Source organism: Hipposideros armiger, unplaced genomic scaffold (assembly GCF_001890085.2).
Source record: "Hipposideros armiger isolate ML-2016 unplaced genomic scaffold, ASM189008v1 scaffold_368, whole genome shotgun sequence".
In the NCBI taxonomy this organism is placed as follows: Eukaryota; Metazoa; Chordata; class Mammalia; order Chiroptera; family Hipposideridae; genus Hipposideros; species Hipposideros armiger.
Window position 1 is genome coordinate 1,413,166 of NW_017731718.1, and position 27,428 is coordinate 1,440,593.

The following is a 27,428-nucleotide window of genomic DNA, read 5'->3' on the forward strand; positions in this document are numbered from 1 at the left end:
TTTAAGATTCTCTCTGTCTTTAACCTTTGGGCATTTTAATTATGCTGTGTCTTGGTGTTGTCCTTTTTGGGTTTATCTTGTTAGGGACTCTCTGTGCTTCCTGAGCTTATATGTTTATTTCCTTCACCAGGTTAGGGAAGTTTTCTGTCATTTCTTCAAATAGGTTTTCAATTCCTTGCTCTCTCTCTTCTCTTTCTGGTACCCCTATAATGTGAATGTTGGTACGCTGATATTGTCCCAGAGGTCTTAAACTATCATCAATTTTTAAAATTCTTTTTCCCTTTTGCCGTTCTAGTTGGGTGTTTTCTGCTACCTTATCTTCTACATCTCTGGTTGGACCCTCTGCTTCATCTAATCTGTTGATTTCCTGTAATACATCCTTCATTTCTGTTATTGTATCCTTTATTTCTGATTCTTTTTTACGGTTTTAATCTCTCTGTTGAAGTTCTCCCTGAGATCATTGAGCATTCTTATACCCAGTGTTTGGAACTCTGCGTCTGATAGATAAGCTGCTTATCTCCATTTCGCTTAGTTCTTTTTCTGGAGCTTTGTTCTGTTCTTTTATTTGGGACATGCTTCTTTGTCTCCGCATTTTGGCTGCCTCCCTGTTTCTATGTATTAGGTATGGCTGCTATGTCTTCCGGTCTTAGTAGAATGGCCTCATGTAGTAGGTGTGCTGTGGGGTTCACTGGTGCAGTTTTTCTGGTCACCTGAGCCACATGATCCAGGTGTGTCCCTTGTGTGGGTTGTGTGTGTCCTCCTCTTGTAGTTGAGCCTTGGTCGATAATTGCACATCAGTGGGTGGGACTGACCCTTGGGCTCGTTGGTTGTGAGGACTGGCCTTGACTACAGTGGAAGAGTTGTTGTGCAGGGGCTGACCCTACAGAGCAGGATCTGCCTCAGCAGGACTCTGGTGTCTGCCCCATCCACCCCTTGGGTGTGTCGGACTTGGAGGCAGCTGGGTGATGCTCCAGCTCGTTCTGAAGATGACCACTGGGGGCACCAGCTCCAAGACCACCTTGGAGGGGGTCTGGTGTAAGTCTACTTCAGCCACATCCATGCCCCACTCAGGACCATCCAACGGAAGCCAGAAAGAAATCCACAGATGTGTGCCACCTGTGATGTGCTTAGAAGCGCCATGAGAGGCCAAGCTATGAATCAAGGCCTAGCTGTCACTAGTGCTGGCTTAGGGTTGCTCAGCCAGAGGTATACAACACATTCAAGACAGATGATGTTTGTCTGGGTTCCATGAACCTCTAAGAGACCCTAGGGAAGTCTGCAGCTTGAGCCAAAGCAGGCAGTCTGCACAAAAAAGCCACTGAAAGCAGCCTGGGTGCGCCTGAAAATTGGGCGGGGCGGGGTCTCGAATCACCAGGGCCAGGCAAAGAACAGTGGAGACTCAGATATGGCAGCTGACGCAGGGAATGGGGAGGGCTTAACAAAGAAACGGCCTCCACCAGCTCCTCCATCCAGGAGAAAGCCGCCTCTCCAGCCCCCGTCCCAAGCCAGACAACTCAGTTCCCCATCATATGCTCCTGCCGCCTTTCTAGCTGCTGCCCCAGTGCTGGAGCTCAGAGCGAGTGATTCTGTTGGTGGGTAAGTCCGCGCGCAGTCCCTTTAAGAAGAGTGCCTGTGAGTGCAGCCACACTCGGTGTCACTCAGTCACAATCTCTGCTGGTTTTCACAACCAAAAAAAATTATGGGGACTTCTCTCCCCGGCACAGGAACCCTGGGCTGGGGTGGAGCTGGGATCTCTCGCTCCTCTGGGGGATGGGAGGTCCCCATAGCCAAAACAGTCATCCTGATCTTTAATGATCACACGTGGGTGAAGGACCAGCCTTTCTGACCTTCCTACCAGTCTGGAGGTGGCTTCTGCATGGCCTTAGTTGAAAGGCTTCATTTGTTTCAGCTTGATTTTATGTGATTCTCAATAATGGTTCTTTTATAGATTAGCTGTAATTTTGACATAGTTGTGAGAAAAGGTAAACATGGCGTTTACCTACTGTGTCATCTTGGTTGTCTCTCCGAGAATGACTTTGTTTTTCGGAAATATACACTGACATATTTAGATGTAAAGGGATGTCTACCATTTACTTTCAAATGTTTCAGAAGAAAGTATTTTTTATATATATATATATATATATATAGAGAGAGAGAGAGAGAGAGAGAGAGAGAGAGACAGACAGACAGACAGACAGACGGAGGGAGGGAGGGGGAGGGGGAGAGGGGGAGGAAGAGACAATATTACAAAGCAAATGTGATAAAATGTCAATATTTCAGGAAACTGGGTGAATGCTATACAGGAATTACTTGTACTATTTTCCCCACACTTTTCTATAAGTCTACAATTATTTTAAAATAAAGTTAAAGAAAAAACAAAATGTTATATGGTATGGAAATAGAAAAGTGTATTGGATAAAAACAGATTAACGTAAAACTCTACAATCCAACTTCTAATAATTTCCGTTCAACTGCTAGAAGCCCTATATAATTTTCCCTGGATAGCACTACACTCCTCAAAGGCCCTCAAACAAGAATGGTGATACTCACACAAGCTCCCCCTTATCTGGGAACAAGATGACAAGGAAAATTTTCTTGAATATTGCCTATACTACATCAAGAGCCTCTCTTCAAGTTCACATTGTCTATAGTCAGCCAGACCCTCTCTCATCCTGGTTTTATTACTTACAAGGGTCCAAATCATTTCCCAGTAAGACTCACAAGCCAGCTCCCTATCCCCAATATCAGCCCCTCTACCTTAAGTCCCACTATAATACAGGGTAGCTAAGCCAACTTAACACCTCAGCTATAAAACAGAAAGTAGCAGTAATAATATCCAGAGTTGAGTGGTCCAGTAATTATATCAGTTCTCTCCTTCTCTGACCTGATCACCATCTAGAACTGCTTCTCCTAGGAAATACTTGATTTCAACATCTTCCTTCCTAGTCACAACCACCTGGCTTTTACCTTTCTCACTCCCTTAGTTTCACAAACTCTATTCTTTGGGCCCTCCATTTGCTGCCATCTGGTTACTTCCTATCCTATGGAGCCTGGACTATAAAGTGAAAAGCTTGCATGACACTCATCCTCAATTTCCTAGTTCCCATATCTTCTGGCACATCTACGCCATTGAGACCCAATTGAGGCAAGTCTGTGTACTATCTCCTGGTAGGAGGAAAACAGATCACGTAACCTTGCAGACTGGTGCCAGTACAAATTTAGTTTCTAATCCCTGGGCTGTCAGAAGTAGTCATCGGCATGGCAGGTGTTTCAGCTTCACCACTCTCATATTTCCCACTTCCAAACATGAAACTCTCAGTCAAAAGTCTTTGCTTCCTACTTCACAGAGGAAAACGGGTTTTCAAGCAAAAATTCTTCCAAATTATCTCCCCTGCATCACTAAATTTAGCATTGTGGCATTCATCCTAACTTACATTCTTTGCTTCTAAATGCCAGACAACTGTACAGAGAAGATCCTGCCTCCCAAAGTATCGTTTTTCCTTTAAATAACATCTCTCCTTTTCTCCCCTTTTTTCTCTCTATCCACATATATATTCTATTCACGCCATATTTAAAAAAGAAAAAAACCTACCCCCAGCTAAAATTAAATTTTTTTCTCATGCGTTTTGAACTATTTCCATCTCTCCCTTCTTTCCTTCAGTGACAAACATCCTAAAAGAAAAAAAAAGGTTATCTATCCTCATTCTGAGCACTTCTAATGCTCATTTCAACTCCCTAATCCATTACCATTTGGCTTTTACTTAAACAACTCTTACTAAGAACGCTGACCTTCTAATTGTTAAATCCAAAAACCTTTTTTCAGTCCTCACCCTACTAAAAATCTTTAATATAGTCAACACAGTTCAGTGTATTCTGTTTTTTCTTTAGCTTCCAGAAAACTAATCATTTCCGATTTTCCTCCTATTTTTGATATTCATTCTGTTTCTTTCGTAGGGGTACTGGTTTTCCTCTGCCAACTTTAAGAGTCTTAGCTAAAACTGAATCCTCTGGCACACAGACTAGATGGTAGCTTCATGGTGTGTAATTGGTTTGATTTACTTTAATTTGCAAGGGCATAAGGCAACTAACCCCATGTAATACTGTTAAAGTTACTATTACAAACATTCATTTGTCATTTTAAAAATTAGTATGGTGTCCTGTCTTGTTTGGTTTCATGTTCTTTTAGATGATCAGGTAGTTGCTATATGAATAAACTAGAAAAGAAGATAATTTGATGCCAGAAGATCTAAATTTAAAATATAGATCTACCACCTCCTAGCTGCATAACCTTGATTGGCTCTTTGAGCCTCATCTTCTTTCTGTGATTCAATAATTTATTTAGTCAGTCAGTTATCAATCAGTGACTCAACCAATTTTACTAAATGAGTAATATGCTCTAGGTACTACATGGGGTACAGGACATAGGTTCAAATCTCAACCCATCAATCCCTAGAACTTCCAGCTTCTAACAACTAGGAGCTCTAAGGCAAGGTCACAGTACAGGATGACTAGAGCTGCACCTTGCGGAATAAAAGATTAAAGAAGTTTACATACTGTATCATAGGTAAACCAGGGAACTAATACCGGCAAGGAACACCAACGTTCTTCAGAGAAAGTATTGTTCTTCCCACAGTAAACACAGAGACGCTAAGAGCAGGATCCTCAAGCAAAACTAATACAGTAAAATAAATTACTAGGACGTATTATTAATAATTCATCCAGGAAGCATTAGCAAATGCCAAGATACCACTGCAGCAATAGTTAAAGGGCTCATTTGTCAAAGGGTTATATGCCAAAGCAAACCCAAAAGTTGGTAGATAAATCTAAATACATAAGCTGAATAATTTCATAATATCAGAAGCCAAATACTCTCTCTCTCTCTCTCTCTCTCTCTCTTTAAAAGTTAGCAACCATGTGCCCTTATACTGATTCTCCCATATATTTCTTTATTCCTGTATAAATAATATTTATTTTCATGTTACAATGGTCACTATAATGCCACATTTCTAAAGGCACTAGTCAATACAAGAACAATGTAACTGCAAAGTTTTAGACAGAATTTGACATGATTGGCATTGTCTACTAAAAATTTACACACAAGAATTCCATTACTGCATTGATTTACACTAGAAAATGCACAAGGAAAACATATCATAACTTGTGCCCTGAAAAAACCAGAGCAAAAGTACTATCCAGAGAAGCTGAGTAGGTAGTTCTCTGTGCAACTCAAATTCAAACTGTCAGCACACATACTAAAACTAATTTACCAAATAGTTTTGAAGGAGGTAAAAAAAAAAAAATCCTAGTAATCTAAAATTTTAACTTTACATTTTGCTTTAAAGAGAAACTTTTTATTAGCATAACTAAAACACTGATAAAGACAAACTTGAAAGAATTTCATTATATAGTAACTTTGCTTGTAACAAATTCAATGGAAAGCACTATGTAGGAATATGTTATGTACAGATAAATGAAATAACAAAATACTGGTACAAGTATATCTGAGCCTATTCAATCACCAAAACTGGGCTAAGAATAAGAAGCATACTGGTTAAATGGAGTACACAGGCATTGGAATAAACTTTTCTACTAGATTCAAACTTAGGCTCTTGCACTTACTACCTCTGTGACCTACCTGAGCCTCAATTTTATCATCTATAAAGTGGGGTCTATTTTCTCATATGGTTTTTGTAAAGATTACAAAAATTAACACCTGCATATACTCAGAATAATGCCTGACATAGTAAATGCCCAATAAATGTTAGGTGTTTTGGTTTTTTTTAAGTACTGTATGTACTATATATAATCTACTTATAACAGTCCTATAGGTCCTTATAACAGTCCTATAAGGTGAGTAGGATGGAACAAATTTTAAATAATTGAACTGACACACCTATTAGGGGCAAAAAAAGATTAAAATTCAGGTTTTAATGTCACTAAGTTCAGGCTCTTTCTATTTCAAGATGGCTCCAATAACAATTTACAGGTAGCAATCTACCCCACCACAAGATTACCTATGAATTCTTTTAATGCTGATTTGAGTATACTCAGCCACTACATACACATCTTAGAATCTACCCATCTATTTCTCTTCAATGCTACTACTCTAACCCAAGCCACCATTATTCCATTACCTAAAACTATTGCCATCGCTTCTTAACTAAACTGCAGACACTGACATTTGTGAGGCCCAGAATGAAAAGATTGGCTCACCAAGAAATGATACAACACTGAACCCTACCAATCAACAAGTCAAAAATACACAAGTACAACTCACAAACTCTAAATAGGCAGAGAAGGAACACCAACATTAAAAGAAAACCTCAAACATGAAAGAAAAAATAAAAGTATTAGGAGGGAAGTTAATGCAGGAAGTAGAAAAACAAACTCAAAAATCTACAGATGACTCAAATTCCAGTATGACAGTGTAGGCCCCCTACAATCCAACCCTCCCACTGCCAGCAACTATAAACTTGGAACAAAATACAAATACAACTGCCTGAGCATTCTGAACTAAAGAAAATCAGGAAGTAAAGTTAAAACTCGGAGAAGCCTGCACAAATTAGAGTCCCCCCCCACCCGTTTTTCTTTTTTACAGCTTTTCTCTGAGGCAGAACCATGGTTGTGGAGAGGCACTGCGGCTTAGGCTACTGAAACCCCAATAGAAACTTTGCTATTTTGAGCAAAGGCAGCATGGAATGGAAGACCAGGCAGGCCAGAGTGACGGGAAATCACTTACCCTCAAAGCATTCATGTATAGGACTGACCCAAAGCACATTAGTAAAGGCCTAAGAAATCAAGGTTAGATTTGAACCACTGCACAATGTGAGACAGTGCTTACAATCTAAAGCTCAGTTGACTGCCTCTAAAAAAAAATATCTGTATTCTCGAGAGGATGATAGCAAAAGCTTCATAATATCCAGGACAAAATCCAAAATTACTAGAAATACAAAATACTAGTGAATATAAATCATTCTCAAGGGAAAATCAAGACATGCCAATTCCAATATGACTCAGATATAGTCACCAAACAAGGATTTGAAAGCAGCTATTATAACTTTTCCAGGAAGTAAAGCAAAATTACCTTGAAGTCAATGAAATGACAGGGAATCTCAGCAGGGAATTGAAAAAAATGAACCAAATGTAAATTTTGGAATGAAAAAATAAAATATGTGAAATAGAAAATCCACATGGGATCCACAGCACAATGAAGATAACAAAGAAGACAGTGAATAAATGGATGGATTTAAATTGATTAAATTGATTGAATTTATCCATTCTAAAGAACAGAAAAGAAAAAGGATTGAAAAAATATATAAGCAAACGAGGAGCCACAGGGACTTTTTAACATTTAAAACATGTAATTTGAGGCTCGAAGAAAACAAAAGATAATGGAGCAGGAAAAAATTTTGAAGAAATAACGTCCATAATTCTTCAAAGGGATGAAGGAAGTAAATTTATTAAATTCAACCTCAATGAGGATAAAACAAATTCAAAGAAAACTTAGGCATTTCCCAACAAAACTTCAAAAAAATCAAAGATAAAGAAAAGTTATTGAAAGAAGCCTGAGAAAAACAATGTTGCATACAGAGAAACAAATCATTCAAGCAATGATTCAATTTCGCAGCAGAAACCATGGTTATCAAAAGAAAATGGAACAATATTTTAAAAGGATAAGAGAAAAAAACTCAGACAAGAATTGTATACCCAAACATGTATCTATATACTTTGGGAATGATGGTAAATAAAGGCATTTCAAGACAAAAGAAAGAAAATTGATTAGCAGCCGACTTGCACTTTAAGAAATGGTAAAGGAAGTCAATAGGCTGAAACAATTTGATAGGAAAGAGAAACTTGTTCCCTCAGGAATGAAGACAGAGTATAAGGAATGATAAATGTCACAGGAAAGATTTTTTCCTCTTAATTTTTTTAAAATATGTGTTACTATTTAAAAAACAATTGTAACATTGTTGGGATTTTCAATGAATGTATAGGTAAAATAATGCATGATACCTGTAACATCAAGGTTGGCAGGGGGTAGAGTACACAAACCTATATGGCTACAAAGTTCTACATTTTGCATGAAGTGATATCACATTAATATTAAGTATATATACCTAAATTGCACTGTTTATTGTCGTCTTACAGCAAGCAAAGAAATAATTATGTAAAGAGAGATAGCTAAAAAGGCAACAGAAATACTGTAGAGACACTGAAATTTTTTTTTAAATCAAACCATTCAAAAGGCAGCAGGAAAGGGAGAAAAGAGAAGCAAAAAAATAGAAAAATACAATAGAAGTAAACCAACCATATCAATAATTACATTAAATACTCTAATAAAAAGGCAGAGCTATCAGAGTGAATAAAAATGCAAGACCCAACTATATGCTACCAAGAAAAGACACTTTAAGGATTCAGGCAGGATGAAAGTAAACAGATAGGAAAAGATATGCCAAGCAAAAAATAAGGCTGGAATGGCTATAATATTAAATAAAATGGACTTGAAGAGAAACAGCATATTCAGAGATAAAGAGCGGGCATTTCATAATAATAGAACCTTAAGATATAGAAAGATTGAAATTGGGCCGGCAGAGTGGCGCGATGGTTAAGAACTGGCTTGGGACGCCAGAGAGCCCCGGTTCGGATCCCACATATGAGGGCCAGTGACACTGCCCTCCACAGCTAAGATGCTGAACAACAGCTCAACCTGGAGCTGGGCTGCCGTGAGTTGCTGGCGACGGAGTAGGCTGCAGCCCCTGCTACAGTGGGTTGCCATAGGCTACCGTGTGTAGCCAGCAGCCGCAGTGAGCGGCGTCCAGAAGCCGGCGACTGATCTGCCTCGCCCAGGAAGCACCCAATGATGGTGCCAACTTGGGCCAGTGAAGCAACGTCCTCCACAACTAGACTGAAGAACAAAACGAAAGCAACTTGTCTGTTCCCCATCCCCCAATTCCCCAGCACTGTTCCCATCCCCCCAATTCCCCAATAAAAATCTTTAAAAAAAAAAAAGAAAGATTGAAATAATTAAAGGGAAACAGATAACGCCCACAATCACAGCAGATTTACTTACTCAGCAACTAGTAGACTAACACAAAAACAAAAAGCAGTAAAGACACAGATTAGAACAATATTATGAACCGACTTGATCTGACATTTATATGACAAACACCACATCCAACAATGGAAGAGTATACATTTTAAGTGCACATAATATATCACCTAGATAAATATCCTGGGCCGTAAAATAAGTCTCAATAAACTTAAAAGGAATGAGATTACAGTGAATATATTCTCTTACTACAAAATCACTAAATTTGAAATTTTTAAAAAAGATTATCTAAGAAGATCCCAAATAAATAGAAAGTTATCATACTTCTAAATAATGTATGGTTCAAAGGAGAAATTAGAAAATATCCATACGAAATAATGAAAATGCAACATATCACAATTTGCAGGACATGGCAAAAACACTGTAGATGGATGCTCACATTAGGGGAAAAGGGTTATATTAGAAGAAAAAAAAAGTCTAAAATCAATGACCAAAGTTTCCACCTTTAGAAATTAGAAAATAAAAAGTAAAGGAAAAAGGAAAAAAAAACAGTAAATAATGAGGTAAAAGCAGAAATTGGTAAAATAGAACAGAGACATTTAACAAAGCCAAAAGCTGGTTCTTTAAAAAGATCAACAAAATTGACAAAATTCACAGCTAGACTATTCAAGGAAAAACAATAAAGCAAATGTCTAATATTAGGAATGAAAAAGGGGTTATCACCACAGACTTACAGACATTACAGTGGTAACAAGAGATTATGAACTTGATACCAATAAATTAAATACTTTATTTCTTTATTGCCTCCAGGTATCTTTTCTAAGAAACCTACTGGAAAATACGTTCAACTAAAATAAGGGAGTAAACCGGGGAGTGGCTCAGCTGGTTAACAGCTCGTTCAAGAGTGCCAGCTCTGAGCAACAGGGTCGCTGGTTTGAGTCCCAACCCAAGCTGAGCTGCCGCTGAGCTGCCAACAGGTGGCAGGATGGCTCAGCTAATAAATAAATAAATAAATAAATAAAATAAAGTAAATAAAAACAAAAAACAAGGGAGTAAACCAAAAACATAAAAAGTCTTAGACTTCAAGATACAGAGGTCCCACCTAACAAAGTGATGCATGAAAAAGTCTCAGGATGACAGTTGTACATCAGGCCTACATAACAAACAATACAGATGGAAACAGGAGGGTAGTGGGCTCTGGGAGGAATGTCTTCAAAGAACAAAATTAAGGAACTAAAAATTATCTAATGCATTTGAACATGCAAAAAATATAGCTGAAGAGCAAATTTTGAAAAATCACCAGAGGATATGCAAAGAATAAACAACAGATACATATAAAAATAAATATTTAAAAATTAGGCCACTCCATGGAAAATTTAAAAAGTTGACCTGACTAGGCAGTGAACAATATTTACAGTCATGAAATGTAAATACTAATTTCTGATTTAACTAAAAATGAGGCGCTTTTCATACATTTAATCCTCATATTAATTCTATGAGGTAGGTACCCGTGTTATCCTTACTTTATAAATGAGGACACTAGGGCATAGAGAGGTAAGTAATCGTCCCAAGATTATACATAGTGCTTGTAAGTGAGGAGCCAAGATTTGAACTCAAGATGTCAGACTACGAAGATCATGATCTGACAAGAGAAAGCAGGACGTGTAAAAAAGAAAAATAAAATTAATAAATCAACAGGTAGCTGAATATATGTATTGGTTAAAAATACGGAGTTAAAAATGCAAAGCAGTTAAAAGAGTTAGACTATTTTCTTTTGAGGATAAAGGCTTAGAGAACAAAGAGGATGGAAAAAGAGGCTGCTTTTTTTCATATTTTTGTCTTTTGGTACTCTAACTTTTGAAATTATATACCTGCATTATTTTTATTTTAAAAAAATGCTGGTTAAAAGAAAAGAAACTTGTCCACAAGCTGAATTCAGCCCACGGAACAATTACTGAGTTGTGGGTCTGGGCAATCAGCTGGGTTCACTTATTAGCTAGGTATTATGTGACTCAGGCTGTATCATCCATGCTCTCCATGTCTGGCATCACCATGAATAAAATAAAGTTAACTATAATGAAAGTTCTATTTCCCAGGACCTTTGATATATTTTAACTCAGTTGATAGTTTACAAGCAACAAAATTTGTCCTCCAAGCTTTGCTACATAACCTTGACCAGATTCTCCCTCCAACAATCGGCTATAAAATGAAAAGGCTGAAGAAAATGATCACTAACTACTACTTCCACAATCTGGAAACAGTTTATTGTCTGTCTTTCCATAGGTGAGCCAAATAACCTAACCATGGTTAACTATCTCAGAAATGCAAGTCACTAATCAGATGATGAATTATGTAAAAATACCAGAATTCATCTAAACAGGTTCCTTTTCACTATTCTAAAAGCAAAGTACATACCGTAATTATGGACATCAAGAATACCAACATTGTATAGGCTAGGCAATAATACATTGTTACTGTTACATAACAGAACTCTGGAAAACTGTTCACTTTATAAATATAATACCAGTAACCTCATGCATACCCTCATGCATTCATTTATTTCTTCAGTAAGTACTATTTACTATGCACATAATGGGACCAAAACTATGCTATATACCAGGACTGGGAAAACTGTAGCTCGCGAGCCACATGCGGCTCTTTGGGTACGTTCTGTCTCAAAAGTTTTCCGACCCCTGGAAGAGCCCCAATCATGTCTCTCACAACAATTTAAAAATTATTCGAGATACATAAATATGTTTTTACATAATCACCATTATGTGAATAATATCCTTTAAAAACTTTATAAATGAAACTACTATAGTTTTAGTTTCATTTTCCATTTTATTTCAGAACCACAGATACGTGCCCCAAAGAAGCCGCATGTGGTTCGCAAGCTGCAGTTTGCTGACCCCTGGCTGCTCTACTGTCTCAAAAGTTTGCCGACCCCTGGCTGCTCTACCGTCTCAAAAGTTTGCCGACCCCTGGTATATACTATTATAAACAAGACATATCTAAGCCCTACTTCCCACTGAGTTTACAAAGTACATATTATGGAATAAGGACTATGCTAGGGGTCAATGCACAGTGTTAAAAGAACACACAGAACTCGGTAGTAAAGGGTGGGAAATGAAAAGGGGGAGGCAGAGGGTGAGGAAAAGGTTTCTGGAGAAAAGAGCATCTAAACAGATCTGAATAAAAGACATTAGTCCGAAGGAAGGAGGGAGAAGAGAAAAGATGAATAATGTGTTCAAAAGTCAGAAGGCAAAAGGCACAATGGACGGTTTGGCGTGGTGGTTGGAGAGGGGTCGGGCAAGACAACAAAATGTACTGCAGTTCAAAACAGCACATGTGCAGTGCAATGACACATCAAGCAGGAGTAAGGTAAGCAGAGCTCACTCGTGTTCTCTAAAGGTTACAAACAAAAACTTAAAAGGGTCTCAAGTGTTATTTCAAGACTCTTCCCCTTTTAAGAAAATCACACAAAATCTCACGCTGATATAAATGAAGTGAGAATAAGTATTCTATAAAAACTGTCACTACTGGATTTCTTCAGTCTGACATCCAACAAGCTACAAGTCCTAAGAGCCTCAAAATTAGTAAAGAGGTAACCCAGTTTATTTCCTTATTCTCAAAGCCTCTGCCAAACAGCACAATTGCTTTACATAATGTAATGGGTAATTCTGGATAAGTATCATAGACGAACTAAACCACAGCACATTCCTGAACTTTTTAAATATTAAATTGTTCATGTTCAAACAAATCTTAAGAGCAGGCAAGTCAACACCTTGAAATAATCTGGTAGTAAATCTTAGACTACTGCAGCATTTCCCAACTTGCATTTAGCATGTCTTTGACAAGAATTTTACCCACACCTTAATTCCAGCTAAGTGATCAAACTTTTGAAGAAACCATAACAACATGGTATGAAAACACAGACACAAGATGATTTACAATCACATGATGGGTAAGCTAGCCTTAATTACAATGATCTTGTGAGCAAATTTACCTTTAATAAACACCAGAATGTAGTCCATAGTTATTTAAGCTTAAGTCAGGGCTACATACACAGCACATAAAATTCTAAAATAATATATTAATACACATACAATCAGACAGAATGTAGGTCTGATAGTAAGGAAAGAATGAAAAGAAAATAGCCACTAAGTAATCAATATAAAACAGATGAGGAAAATCAAGGCAGTGCCCACAACTCCACAGTTAAAGGTACTAAGCAGGGTCAATACATATGACATCGTAGCTTATTTAATGAACAACTTTCGGGGGCACCAATCATATATATATATTTCAAGACTGGGTGAAATAAAAAATTCATTTGTCCTTAGTTTCCTACAGCAGGCCCAAGCTTCAAGCCTGTATGAGGCACACTCCTGTACCATCTACATCAGGAGTGGGCAAAATACAGCCAGCAGGCCAAATCCAGCTCACCGTCTGTTTCTATAAATAAAGTTTTATGGGACCATGGCCACATTAATTTGTTTACTTACTGAGTATGGAAACTTTTGTGCTACAACAAAAGATATAAGTGATGTGACAGAGATCGCATGGCCTAGAAAAGAAAGCCTAAAATACTCACTATCTGGCCCTTTACAGAAAAAGTTTAGGGGCCCCTGGTCTAGATCGCCACCACCAGCGTCACCATCCCTACAGTGCGGCTGCTTTCAGGGCCGTCTTCATGAGCACAGGACCGGTAATAGTCACATGGAACCCTGCCTCAGGAGAACCCCATGCACTGTGGTCATCATCTTGAAATTCTTCGTAATTTTATCTTCAAATTAGAGTTTTATAAGTGAACTCCAAAGGGACAATAGAGCATGTTCTAGGAGCTTAGAACCTCAGCTCACAAGCAGTCTGTCTACCTAAGAAAGAGTCTCAGTCAGCTGAGCCCCCTGGCTCAGCTCAACCCTCCCATCCTCACCCTGCAACTAGGGGGATGGTAAGGCAGTAACCATCCCCATTCCAGAGTGGCATCACCATGACACAGTCGCAGGCAAACCAGTAGGGTCTCTTGCCTATTACCAATTCAGGTATCGAGCAAGTCCTGGCGCGGAGACTGCAATCCTTTGGGGGTGTCTGTCTGCTGTGGGCTGAGACAGCAGGTCTGTAGGAAAACAAGACGGGCTTCCCTGCCCTAGGACAGGGCCCCACATTTTCATTTAGTATTGGGCCTTACAAATAAGGTAGCTGGACTTAACTGCTTTCTTGCAACAAAAATGAAAAACTAAGGCTATAAATCAGAGTTCTATTTTTCTATCAAATTCAGCATAAATTTTATTTGTTTTCTCCCATTCCACTCTGAGCCATCCCCCTTCATCTAGCCACACAGTTTTCTTCATATTTCTTAAACCACCTATTACTATCTGAAATTATGCTTACTTATCTGCCTCCTCTCCACCAAAGTATGAGACAAGAACTTAACTGTCCTGTTCACCAGCACCTAAAACAGAATTTGGCAGATAAAGATACTTTAATAATTTATTATATATTGAATAAATGAGTTATATATAGCATCTTTGTTTCATAGTTAATCAATAATGATATCTAAAAACTGTTCCCATACCTTATGTTAAGCATAAATCTGACAAGAGGCTCTCAAAACATAAAATGAGTATATAAACTATCCATATTGTGGCATTTTCATGACATAATGCCAATGCATTTACTTGTTCCTAACAAATATTACATCATTACTAGATTATGACTGCTGAAATATGCCTCCGCAATGCTAGCATTTGATCCAGCATCACTCAGGTGTGCACAAGTCATTTACTTGTTTTTATAATTTATTAAAAATTGGCTGCACTCAACCAATCAAATCAATGACACACAGTAAATATCACTACATACACAGAAATTGCCAGAGAAACTTTAATCTGGGGTTCATTCAAAAACAAACTACCCTGGCAACATAAATTAACATACTAGTCTTCAAAGTGTAGAAACGTGGTATAAAATATATTTCTGAATTTCCTCAATTATGGTATTTTAAAAGTTCAAAACCTATCTTAAAGATGAAATAAAAACTAGACTTTCACAGAACCCTGAAGCATCTCTGAGGAAAAGCACCAGTTTAGAAGGTAGGAAGACACACAAAAACAAAATTCAGTATAACAAGTTTTCCAATACTGTGATTCTCAACTTTTCCTCTGCTTTGATGTTGATGACAGATGCAAGAAAGAAACTCACCCTGCCTCCCTCTTCCAATTATAGTTTCGTAGGAGTTTTTACATTTAAGAACAGGATTTTATGAGGCGAACAAACCAGAGGGGTGTGGTACAGAACTTGAGATGAGAAGTAAACATGTCAAGTCAGAGAAGAGAGAATACATTATGGTTGAAGAATAAGTAGGTCTTGCTGGATTCCAGCAGTTAGTGCATAAAAATTAAGAGGGGGGATCCCTAAGACATGGCACTGTACAGGTATGGAAAGGTCAGTTCAAGGAACTTGTATGTTTAGAAAAGAAATGTGTACTTTAAAAATCCAATAAGCCCATAAAATAGCTAAAATTAAAAATGCTAACCACACCAAATTTTTGAAAGGTGGTGGAGCAACATGGTTGGTGGAATTGAAAAACGGTACAACTACTTTGGGGAAAAGTCTGGTGGTTTCCTATTGCCCAGTAATTCCACCCAAAAGAAACGAAAACATGTCCACAAAAAAATTGTATAAGAATATTCCTAAGTTTTATCCATAATAGCTCCAAACTGGAAACAACTGAAATGTCCATCAACAAAGCAATGGATAAACAAACTGCAGTATATTCATACAAATTATACAATTCATGCAAAATACTATTCAGCAATAAAAAAAGGTACGCTATTGATATACACAATAACACGGCTCAATCTCCAGAACTTCATGCAAAGTGAAAGAAGCTTTGCAGATTATATGATTCTAGACTAGGCAAAACTAATTTAAGGTGGAAAAAAAATCAGAGTAATGATCACATGGCAGGTAAGAATTGAAAGGGAAAGGTTATGGGGGAACTTTCTAGGGTGACAGTAATGTTCTCTATCAGGGGTCAGTAAACTTTTTCTGTAAAGGCAGAATAGCAAATATTTTAGGCTTTGTGTACTCTGCCTTAAATATTCAATTCTGTCACTGTAAATGAATGTGTATGGCTGTGGTACAATAAAACTTTATTTACAAAACCAAGACTTGGAACTTAGTTTGCTGATTCCTGCTCTATATTTTGAAAGTCATTTGGGTTACACAGGTGTATGCATTTGTCAAAACTCATCCAATAAGCCATGTAAGATTTGTTCATTTCACAATGTCAATTTTACCCTAAAGAAAAAAGAACCATAAACAAATGTTAAACTCTAGGATAAATGATAAGCCTGCAGTTTGCAGTGAGGTACACTTACTTATATTCTGAAACTTCTAAAGCATCAAAAAATAAGAGGGATTGACAGATATACAGTAACACATATATAACAAATTGTTGATAACTATAAACCCTACTTCTTATGACAGCTAATTGTACAATTCTTTCAACTTTTATATATATTTGAAAGGTTTAATATTAAATGTGGGGGAAGAAGGAATTCAATAAGAGGTCACTGCAGATTTTTGAACAAAAAAATGAAAATCAAACATATATTCTACAAATATGACTCATGCAGTGCAAACAATACACTGAAGGAAGAAGGTCAGATGAAGGAAGAAAATAGTGAGTAGGCTATTACAATAGTCCATGCTATAGAAAGCATCAACATTTAAGAAGTTTGTACAAAATAAGTTCACAAAGAGCAGAAAAGTCAGAGAAGTAATGAGTAGAAAGGTTCTTTGTATCAGGAATAAGGAAGGAGTTTCAAAGAGAATATTCAAAGTGTCAATGTGACAAAAATGAAGCAAGACAAGAACTGAAAAGTATCTACCAGATTAAGCAATGGACAACCATGATGATGTAAAAGAGGTGTGGTAAGAATATAAACCAGATAAAAACATTGATAAATTCAAAGGAAACAAACAAGTGAAGATGAAAGGAGTTGAGCTGGGCTAAGAAGACAGTGACTCGAGAGCAACGTAAGGTAAAATACTGCAATCCTTCTTTGACTGTCCCTAAATATTATCTCACCCAGAGCAGGTTCTATTGGGAAAGGCAGTCCACCATGGGCCTGAGTGTCCCTGCACATTCCTGTTGAATGTGACAGCCTGCAAAGCTTATCCATTTCCTGATACTGAGTGGATCCTTGCAATAAGTCTGTACACAGGCAACAAAGGTCAAGGTTACCACCCCATGTAACCGCCCCTCCCAGGGAGAGGTGAATTAACTTAGATGTTGTTTGCTACAATGTTTGCTGCTTGCTAAAAAAAGTGCTGGACTCTTGCTCCTGAGTTCTTCAGCTGTGACCCACTAGTGCATCCATGTAGACCCATTATCATCATGGGACCTGGATGCAAGGAAAACGTACATAAATATTCTGATGTTCATGCAGCTTGCTATGCTGTGAGTAATAATGTCATTTGTTTCTGACCTGGGAGTCTCCTGTTTTCTGCCAACAACCATGAAACATTAACAGACTAACTTATTAGCTTGCAAATATGGTAAAAGAAAATCTTAAGACTTTTTAGTTCTTGACATGAACAACAAAAGAACTAGCTGATATTCAGATTGCTAAATAAAATAAGAGACACAAAGGTGGTCACCAAAATAACTGAAATATATAAAATATTTTAGTTTATTTACTTTACATTATTCATATTTATTTTCATGTTCCAGTCTCCATAATATATCTTTTACCTATATTTATATCATTCTCATACTAATCCTAATGAAGTATTAATATGAGGAAATTGAGGATTAAAGATTTTAAGTAACTAAGCCAAAGAACTCACAAATTGTAAACAGCACAACCTAAATATAAGGCCAAATGACTTTAAAACATGTAATTTTTTTAACGATTAAGAGTCAGCCTCCTTGCCAGCTGATTTATCAAGGGCATGATACTTCATTATGTTTCTAAAAAACTAACACTTTGGACATGGGAACATAACCTTAAACTTTTCTTTAAAAATCTGTGACCAAGATTTGGGAAGAGCTAGGTTAAACAAATCCAAACCATCATCTTTACAGCAAATTCCTCATAATTTTAGTATGCAAATGTATGTTTTAATATGCTAAAAATGTTATAAATCTTCTAAGACTATTATCATTCTGGAATACAGTTTGGGAAACTACTGCTACAATCAATATACAGTGCTAACTTAACTTTTACATAGAACACCTTTAAAATCTTAGTAGTCAGCTTGATACAGGTACATAATCCTACAAAATAGAGAACATTAAAGTTAGAATGTGACTTAACAGCTTCAAGCCAACTCAACTACTTCACAGTTTGGCAACATTGCTCATTTCCTATTAAACAAAACAATTTCCCATAACCACAATGAAACTACATATCATACCTGTTTTTTTCTGAAATCAGATGGGTAACAATCAGCTTTTTGTAGCTCTACACTGTTATTTACTGCTGTACTTAGCAAAATCCGTACCCTTTTAACATTTGAAGGGAAGAAAAGACCACAGAAAAGGCAGTTTCCATATAAAAATTGTGCACTGGTTAATGTGTTAGTAAGTCATTCTGATGGTCCTGGGCATCACTAACTTTCCAATAAGGAAAACAAAACTCTATCAATAAGTGATTAATTAGCATTGCATACCTGTCACCCCTAAGCATGCTTGCCTGTCTTCTACTTTAGTAATCTCTTAACATTCAACAACTGAAATTGTTTATTGCTCAAGTTTATTAATCTTTCCAGCTTTGAAAAAAAACTGAGCTAAAGTTCATCATATAAGCCACAGCGGCAGATTGGTCCCTAGCTAAACAGTATCCTGGAAACCAATTCACCTGATTCTCTGGCATATATATAGATGTAGTTATTGATCAGGCCATTTTCAACAAAGCCCAAAGTTATACTAGACAGATGAAATTACTGTGTAGTAACAGGAATTAAAATCCAAATTTAAACTTTGCTAAGATTCTTAAACACTTTGCCCTGCAAGGAAAACAAATTGATGCCCTAGCTACTTAGAGCAGTTATCTTTAGGATCTTTAGGACTGATTTTTGCCCTCTGCTCTGAAGGAATGCCTCCACCCATTCAAAGTCTATGTAGAAAACAGCTCCAGTTTGGGACCAAAAAAAAAAAAAAAAAAAAAAAAAAAGGAATAAAATATGATATTTCCTACTTATTTCAAAAGGAGTTATAAAGGAAAAAAAAACACACCTTAAAACTGAGAGCAAATTTCAGTATTNTGAAGGAATGCCTCCACCCATTCAAAGTCTATGTAGAAAACAGCTCCAGTTTGGGAAAAAAAAAAAAAAAAAAAAGAAAGAAAAAGGAATAAAATATGATATTTCCTACTTATTTCAAAAGGAGTTATAAAGGAAAAAAAAACACACCTTAAAACTGAGAGCAAATTTCAGTATTTTGGTGTTGGGAATTTTTTAAAGTATATACTAATTCAAGTCTCAACTAGTCATAACTACTGAAGGCAAATGTGACAATATAATGAATTATTTTAAGGCAGAGCTACATCAGTTAAAAATGCTTTCAGTAGTGACTTATGTATTTCTCATACATACATGGCTGATACTGATATGCAAAACTCCAAAGAGAAAGAATTCAAATCAGCTAATGCCATTAAGGGAAACAAATAAGGACAGTAAAGAAAAGAGATCAGGAAAAAAAATAAGTCCCACTGGTAACAATATTCAGTATTTTCTTACTGCATTTTATTTTTAATGTCAGCAAAAATAAGAATGCCTTTATATAAAAATAAATAAAACCACCAAAACCATATACATTGACAACTTGGAAACTGCCTTACATACTGGCAGCAATAATATTCCAAACTGTCCTGAAAATTCTGATAAATTTTCACAGAATTCAGAATATGGGTCTTTTGGAGGTTTCACAATATGTAAACCAGATGAAATGGAAGCATCATGAGCTTTTATCTTAGAAAAATGCAAAATGACATACACTGGGATTTTATCTTTCAGTAACCTTCAAACTTGTCAAAATGCACTTGTTAACAGAAATTCTTAGTTCACAACTAAGTTTCACCTGTGTAAACAGATTTAAAAGGGGAAATCTCCATTAACATATATACATTTGTAAAATATCACAAACAGTACTAATTGCACCATCGGCGCTACATATTAATGTTTTTCTCCTCTCAATAAATAGGTTTACTAAATTACCATCTCAGAGTTTAGAGAATAACATGCTACCTAGCTGCAACAAAATAACTCAACTATTGCTGTGCCCTTTTTTAAAAGAGGGTTTACAAAAGGAATTTCCAATGACAACACCAGGATTAATATTACAGGGAAAAATGGATTAGAAAAAGTGACACTGAAAATATAGAGGGACACTTTTCACTCATTCCTACAAAGGTTTATATGGTTAAAATGGACAACCTTGTACTTAGCGAAAAATAATTTTTCTAAAAAGATCAGCATTTTTCTAGTAAAACTTCCTAGTTCCTCTCCCACCCAAGCCCCTACCCCCCAAGAAATGTGGGGACAGAAAAAAGAATACAGTCACTGTTAATACTAACAAAATGGAAAAGGACAAAATGACAAGGTTAACTAGAGCTGATAGAGGAAATCACCACGAATACTCTCTACAGTTGCACAATTTTTAAACACACCTTCCCCCCCCCCAAATCCACATCCTACCCTACGTAATGCTTACATCTCCTTCCCCCCTCCACCCACTCCATTTATGATGGCGATCACCTTCCCAGAAGGTATGTGAACTGAGTACCATTTCCAGCAGTCAATCCACTGGAAGGTCTCAGAAGTGACTGGGTCAGGGAATAAGGAAATGATCGAGAAAAGAGAAATAAAACAGATATAAGTTCTAATGTGTGTGTGTTGGGGGGGGGCGGTTACAGCGCGGTAAAGGGTGAGGGTGGGGGTGGGGAGCCAGGAGGAGACGGGTCGGGATGGAAGGGTCTCCAACAAGTCAGGGGCAGGCTCCACCGGAGGTGTGAAGGAAGTGGGTCCCGCCAGAAGGGCCAAAAAATTTAAAAAAGAAAAAAGAAAGCCAGCACGTCCCCAACAGGGTATCATCTGAGGAAAGGGGCTCCCCGGGCCACGGCGGGAGGCAGTCTCGGGGTGTCCCGGAGGCGCAGGAGGCCGGGGCGGGGACCAGAAACTCACCACCTGGTAGCGGCCAGTCCCTGGCTGGTGATGATCCATCCTGCCCGGCTCGGGACCTGGCTTCCGAGCTGGCGAGTCCCCCGGGTGCTCAGCCCCGCCGGCCACCCCTGTCGATGATGTCGTCGCCGCAGGGCCCCCTCCGCCTCTGTTTGTGCCGCGGTCAGCCGGCCCGGCCGCTTCACTTCCTGCCGCTGCCGCAGCAGCCGCGAAGACCTCCGCCTCCGCCGCCGATCGGGGAAGCTCCGGGACGCCGCGAGCGCTAGTGAGCATGCTCGGGAGGGTCGCGCATGCTCGCTGGGACCTCCGGCGTCCCATCCGCGGCGCGAGCTGCGGCGGTGGTGGTGTGGCCGGGTGGGTGGGGATGGAAGAGTAAGACAAGGCAGGCGAGCTGCCTAGGTTGTCAGCTTGTCGGCAGTGGGCGGTGGCAAAAGGAATGGAAAAAAAAAAGAATCGCCGTCTTTGATTGGTCTTTTCTATTGGAAGGTTTCCGCGCAGGCACAGGCGGGTGCACTGTCACCACGCAGAGACCGATGTCGAGGAGGGAGGGAAGGCATTCCTAGAGCACCTGAGGATAGGTCACCCATTTACCAACACTTCCTCTTATTACTCGCTCAAGTAATAAGACAAGGCAGGGTGATCCACCTCTAGGACACTTCTAAAAGGCTCGTTCAAAATCATTAGTGAGGTAAGGGACATCTTTAAAAAAATTTTTTGTTTGTTTCCCTCTTGGTAGTAAAAGATTTAAGAATCCAACAAGGACTCTTCGGTCATCCTCATATGTCACCAAGGAAACAGGCTTCTAGAGCGCTAGGTTCCTGGAAGGATACAAGAAAATATAATGAAATAAGATAGGACTATGTTTGGTCATACATTTAATCATTCGGAAGGGCTTAACAGTAAGGAATCACTTCATGTGCCACGTTGTAAGACTATCTCAGTATCTGGTTATCCACACATGACCTATGTCGATGTAAATGTTCAAACCTGTATAGAATTTTTATAAGAGTTTACTTGAGCCAAACGGACGGCATATGCCTGGCAGCAAGATCTCAAAGGCTCCAGAGAATAACAGTTTTGCAGCTTCTTTTATGTATTTGAAATTAAGGAGGGAGTGTAAAGAAGATTGGAGAAAGCAAGGCAGAGATTGGGTTACAGGACAGTTAAGATTATGTGCTGCTCCATGAGGGTGATTTTCCAAGAGTCAGGAAAAGAGGATCACTTCTGGTATTTCAAAGGTGTATTAACCTAGATGCGTAAGAACAATGGCTTAAAGCCTTTCACTAAAGAAGTTATATGTCTGGGGCATGACTACCCACCATGACCTGCTCAGTTAGGAATTTACGATCAGATCACCCTGTAAGGTTACTTTCCATAGAAACACTTTATTTCATACATACCTAGTGTGTGTATCTCCCACAGGGCACAAAGCATGTCTCTCTGTTAAGTACAAGAGTCTAATGAGGCAGCATAAGTACCTTCTAACCCAACGACCTGCTTTCTATACCCTGAAAACTGGTCCCACATGATCTGGCCCAGCTACCTGTTTTACTTTACTCCTGAATTGCCAAAGTAAATTCCTGGGATGAAGAAGGCCCAATGGATGAGCCTGGTTAGCTAGTTAAAATAGCAAAAATACAATAAAAAGAAACTCATTGAGAGATCAACAACTAAAAAGTTTAAGTCTTCCTGATAGTTTTATTCAAAGTGTTCATCAGTTGTTCCTATTTTTGCCATCTAAACATATCTAGTGTCAGAAAGCATTAATAGCCTAGTAATATTAATAGCCTATTAATATTAATTTTAATGTGCTTTCTTTTTATCTAAATGTATTTCAGATTCTAAGATAATAAACATATGACATATTATTGTATTACTCTATAAATGCTCACCCTCACAATTTCACCCCAAATGGTATCACCTTTTAAAGATCAAAACAGCAGCCAGTGTCAGCAAAATGAAATTAGATTCCTACATCACTTACAGATCATTAGAACTTAATTTTATTTGTGCTTCCATTTTCATTAATCATTTTTATTACCATTTGTTTTTCAAATAGACTGCTGCTTAGGGCAGAGGCCATATTTTACACCCAGTACACCCAGAACAGTACTGAGAACCAACAGTGAAAACCAAAGACCTGACCAAAACCAGACGTACTGAATCCTGTTAAGAGTAACACATTATTTTAATTTTACCCTCCTCCCAAGTTTTGTGAATGTTTTGCTCATCTAGAGAGCAGGTAACAAAATTCAATAGGAAAGTATTTTTGTTGGTTGGTTTTCTTTTGTTTTTCAGTGAAGAAGAGGAAGAGAAAAGGGGAGAGAGAAGTAGAAAAACAGCTAACAGTTATTGAGCTCTTCCCAAGCCAGGAACTGTATGTGTTTCCATCCTCACAACAACTCCATGATGTAGGCACAATTGTGATCCCTGTTTCACAAATCAGGAACTGAGGCACTAAGAGGTTCAGGAACCTGCCCAAAGCCAAATCACTAGTAAGTGGTGACACTCCAGAGCTTCCACTATATTAAGCACTATCTATAGTATACCCTAAACAAACAAGCAAACAAAAAAAGGCTTTTCTGTCCATCACTACTGTGGAATCTGTACAGAAGACCAAAAAAACCCTGATGCATCACAAAGAGCCAATTGGGTTGGGTTTTCTGAAATCCCATCTTCTTGATTCTTTATGAAATGAATGATTCTTTCTCATCATTTCCAAAGAAGCCATTCTGAGCTCCTTTTGCCCATTTCATAACTAAGGCAATGTGACCGACCTGTAAAGGGCTATCATACGCAGAGGCCTTGAGTTGCCCTACTAGGAGCAACTTATTTGGGATGAAATGAGAATAATAATATTCTTATCATTTTAGAGGCCTTAAGCAACATCCAATATTTTTAATCCCTAATCTGTTGGTGGTGAGAACTTATTTACCTAAGGAATTGGTGGTGGTGTACCTCTAGAAACTACCTCCAGTAGAATTTTACAATTCTAGTGTACTTCACAAACACCCCTTGCTCTGGCCTAATCAGTTTTCACCTCCAAATACACAGCCACCCAAAATTTCACTAGTACCACACTGCAATCCTGGGGCAGACCTGGAGATAAGCAGTCCAGATTCCCTGTCAAGAAAGCACACACTCCCCAGCTGTGATTAACTAGCAAACTCCAGTTGTTTTGTTGGGATTTCCTTCACCTTTCAACCAAAATTTATGCTATTTTCAGGGTGGCACTTGGCCATTGATGGAACAGGTGGTAGTACAGGTCTAACCACTTTTGCCTGACTCTGGACCCCTTTAAAAAGCAATATTTGCTTCTGAGTTCCCTGCTGAGCCAGCAGAGACTGTGTCCGCTCTGCAGTGTGTTCTGACAATTCTTCCTTTTTTCCTTCACAGATGCTAACTCCACAATAAATCTATTGAATCCCTAACTTCATCCAGCATCTGCTTCCTGGAGAATCCAACTTAGACAAGTACCAAGATGTAAAGTGATAGAACATTGTTTAGATTATCAAAATTATGTTAAATGACTACAATTGTCCTTTCACATGATTGATGTTTCCTCTCCATAATAACCCTCAATACCTTCCATTGTTACCCTTTTCTCATATGCACATAATGTATCTACAGCCTCCCACTAAGAATGATTTTGATGTTATTCTGTAGAGTGATACTGTCAGGTCATAGGGACCCTTTTGCTTGGGACATACTTCCCATTGGGAATCTCTTCTACCTTTCCAGAAGCAAAGCCATTTCCCCCAGAGGTAAACTGATTCCTTCTCTTACTTCTAACCAGGTATGTTAAATTGCATATACATGCACCAGAATTTTTTGTTGAGATTCTCATTAAAGAGCAGTAGACATACTGTTGCCTATAGATGGCCATCTACAAGGCCTAAATTACAGATAGGCAAATGCTGCACATTTTCCTTGCTGCTTCAGTGATTTTTCATTTTTTATCACTTCCTCTACAACATACAACATAGAACTACTCCTCAAGTATCTACTGATGGTTAATGTGGCTATAGACCCTAATAGTTAATTGCATTTGTAATATGTATCGTTTTGTATATTTATCTAGAGAATGATTAAAAAGAGGTAAAATTACAGTATCCTAAGATTTCTATCTCTACCTAATAAAAATTCACTAGTCATTATTTTCTATACATTAAATTCTAAAGTAAATTTACAAAAGACAAGAAACTACTATGTGTTGTAGTACATGAAAATAAGCATGAAAAGAACAAAGAACAAAACAAATAAGCATAATTATTACTCCAAAATTGACTCTATTACTTAACTACTATGTATATGAACCTTTCAAGCAGTTTGTAGACTTGAACTTCAAGTTAGCTGCACGTAGTCTTCCTTACTTAGTTGGTTCTGAGATTTCTGTCATCTGGTCAGCACTGTAATTTTAGAGAGGAAATCTTCTGAAGTGAGTAATTTGACAATCAGTTATCTACTTCCTTTCCCTCTTTTTGTTCTCATCCAGTGTGTTGGAAGAATCTAAAATGCAGCTGTTTTTTATCAGTCAGAGTTCAACCAAAGAAACAGAACCGATAAAAGATACATATTAAAAAATTTATTGCAAGGAATTGGCCTACACTGTTGTGGGGGCTGGCTAGGCAAGTCCAAAATCCATAACACAGGCCACTGCAACTCTAGAAGAGTTCTAGAAGCTGCTGTCTGCAAGCAGAATTTCTTCCTCAGGGAAACCTCAGTTCTGCTCTTAATGCCTTTCAGCAACAGATTGAATCAGGCCCATACAGAGTGTAGAGGATAATCACCTTTACTTAAAGTCAACTGATTTTGGATTTTAATCATATCTACAAGATAGCTTCACAGCAATACATTACATGTTACCCATGTAATCAGCACCCATATTAAAAAATAGAATATTTCCAGAAGCCTAAGAAAGCCCTTGGCTCACTTCCTGTGTCTACTCCCATACAAAGAGTAGCCATATCTTGACTTGTAGCACCATAAATGAGTTTGGACTAATTTATAGTTTTGAACTTTATACACATGGAATCGTACAATATGTACACTTTTCAGTATGATTCTTTTGCTTAACTTTACATTTGTAAGATTTATTCATATTGCTGTGTGTAGTTGTAGCTAGTTCATTTTTGTTGCTGAGCAGTATTTGTGGATGAAAAAAGGGGTTATATAGAAAGGGGTTACATGCACGTGAAAGAGAGTGATAGTAATTTTGTTAGGAATCATGCTTCACACAGGGACAATGGGCTCTCAGAGACAGGGCCCAGAAATATTGAGAACTGGCTAGATGTGGTGAGGGTCCCACTCCAGGATTTCGTAGTTCTGGGGAGAGATCCTGAGACAAACAGTTCAGTAAAACTTCCCAGGTAATGCTGGCTGATTAGTTAGGTGTGGGACCCACCAGTGAAGACTGCTTCTCAACGAGCCTGAGTATCAAAGAAAAGAGAAGGGAGAGGATGGCAGTTGGAAGGCCAAGGGGAACCACTGATTAAAGATCAAGGAGCCTTGACTGTTCACATGTCAGAGAAAGGGGACCAGCAGGAGAGGAGAAGCTGAAGGAGCCGACGTCATGGAACCCATCTTGCAGAGGACAGATTTCAACAGGAGGTGGATCTCAGTTCTCAGATAGGAACCGAAGTAGAAAGAACAGGAACATAGACACAGACAGTTGGAGAAGGAAGGACACGAACAAGGTTAAGGGAATTCTACCTGAACCTCCTCCTTTCTTCTCAGTGAAGCAGGTGGTGAGCCCCCAAGACCTTTTCTAAAAGTCCCAAGGTGCATGAAAAGAATAGTAAGGATCATGGAGATGAGAGGGACTCACAAGAGAAAAACAGTGATGTTGTCTCTCAGAGAGCCCTACTGAGAAAAGAAACTGTGTGTTTACACTGGTATCAATGGATAAACAGTGTGAGTCTCTTCTTGTAGGGTTTCCAGATTTAGCAAATAAAAACACAAGCTCCCCAGCTAAATATGAATTTAGATACACAATGGATACTTTTTAATATAAGTATGCCTTATGCAATATTTGAGATATATTTAAGATGAAAAGTTATTAGTTTTTGAAATTCAAATTTAACTGGGCATCCTGTATATTATCTGGCAACCCTATATGAGAACTTGAAAAATCAGATGTGTGGAATATGATTTAATACTTAAGGTTGAAGTTTACTCTGAAAATCCT

General features: G+C 38.1%; 1 protein-coding gene and 1 long non-coding RNA gene across 2 annotated transcripts in view; one reads left to right on the forward strand and one right to left on the reverse strand.

The window, feature by feature from the left end:
* NDFIP2 (Nedd4 family interacting protein 2) overlaps positions 1 to 21,643 on the reverse strand; it is a 58,402-nt gene extending 36,759 nt beyond the window's left edge. The window contains exon 1 of the mRNA XM_019662172.1: positions 21,245 to 21,643. Coding sequence (XP_019517717.1) covers positions 21,245 to 21,559 — 315 coding nt within the window. The 5' untranslated portion in view covers positions 21,560 to 21,643. The remainder of the gene's footprint in view (positions 1 to 21,244) is intronic.
* Positions 21,644 to 21,743: 100 nt separating this feature from the next.
* Positions 21,744 to 25,333, forward strand: LOC109393175 (uncharacterized). Its single transcript, XR_002126195.1, has 4 exons — positions 21,744 to 21,929; positions 23,301 to 23,416; positions 23,540 to 23,736; positions 24,638 to 25,333. It is a non-coding gene; the product is annotated as an uncharacterized LOC109393175 (long non-coding RNA).
* Positions 25,334 to 27,428: the final 2,095 nt, after the last annotated feature.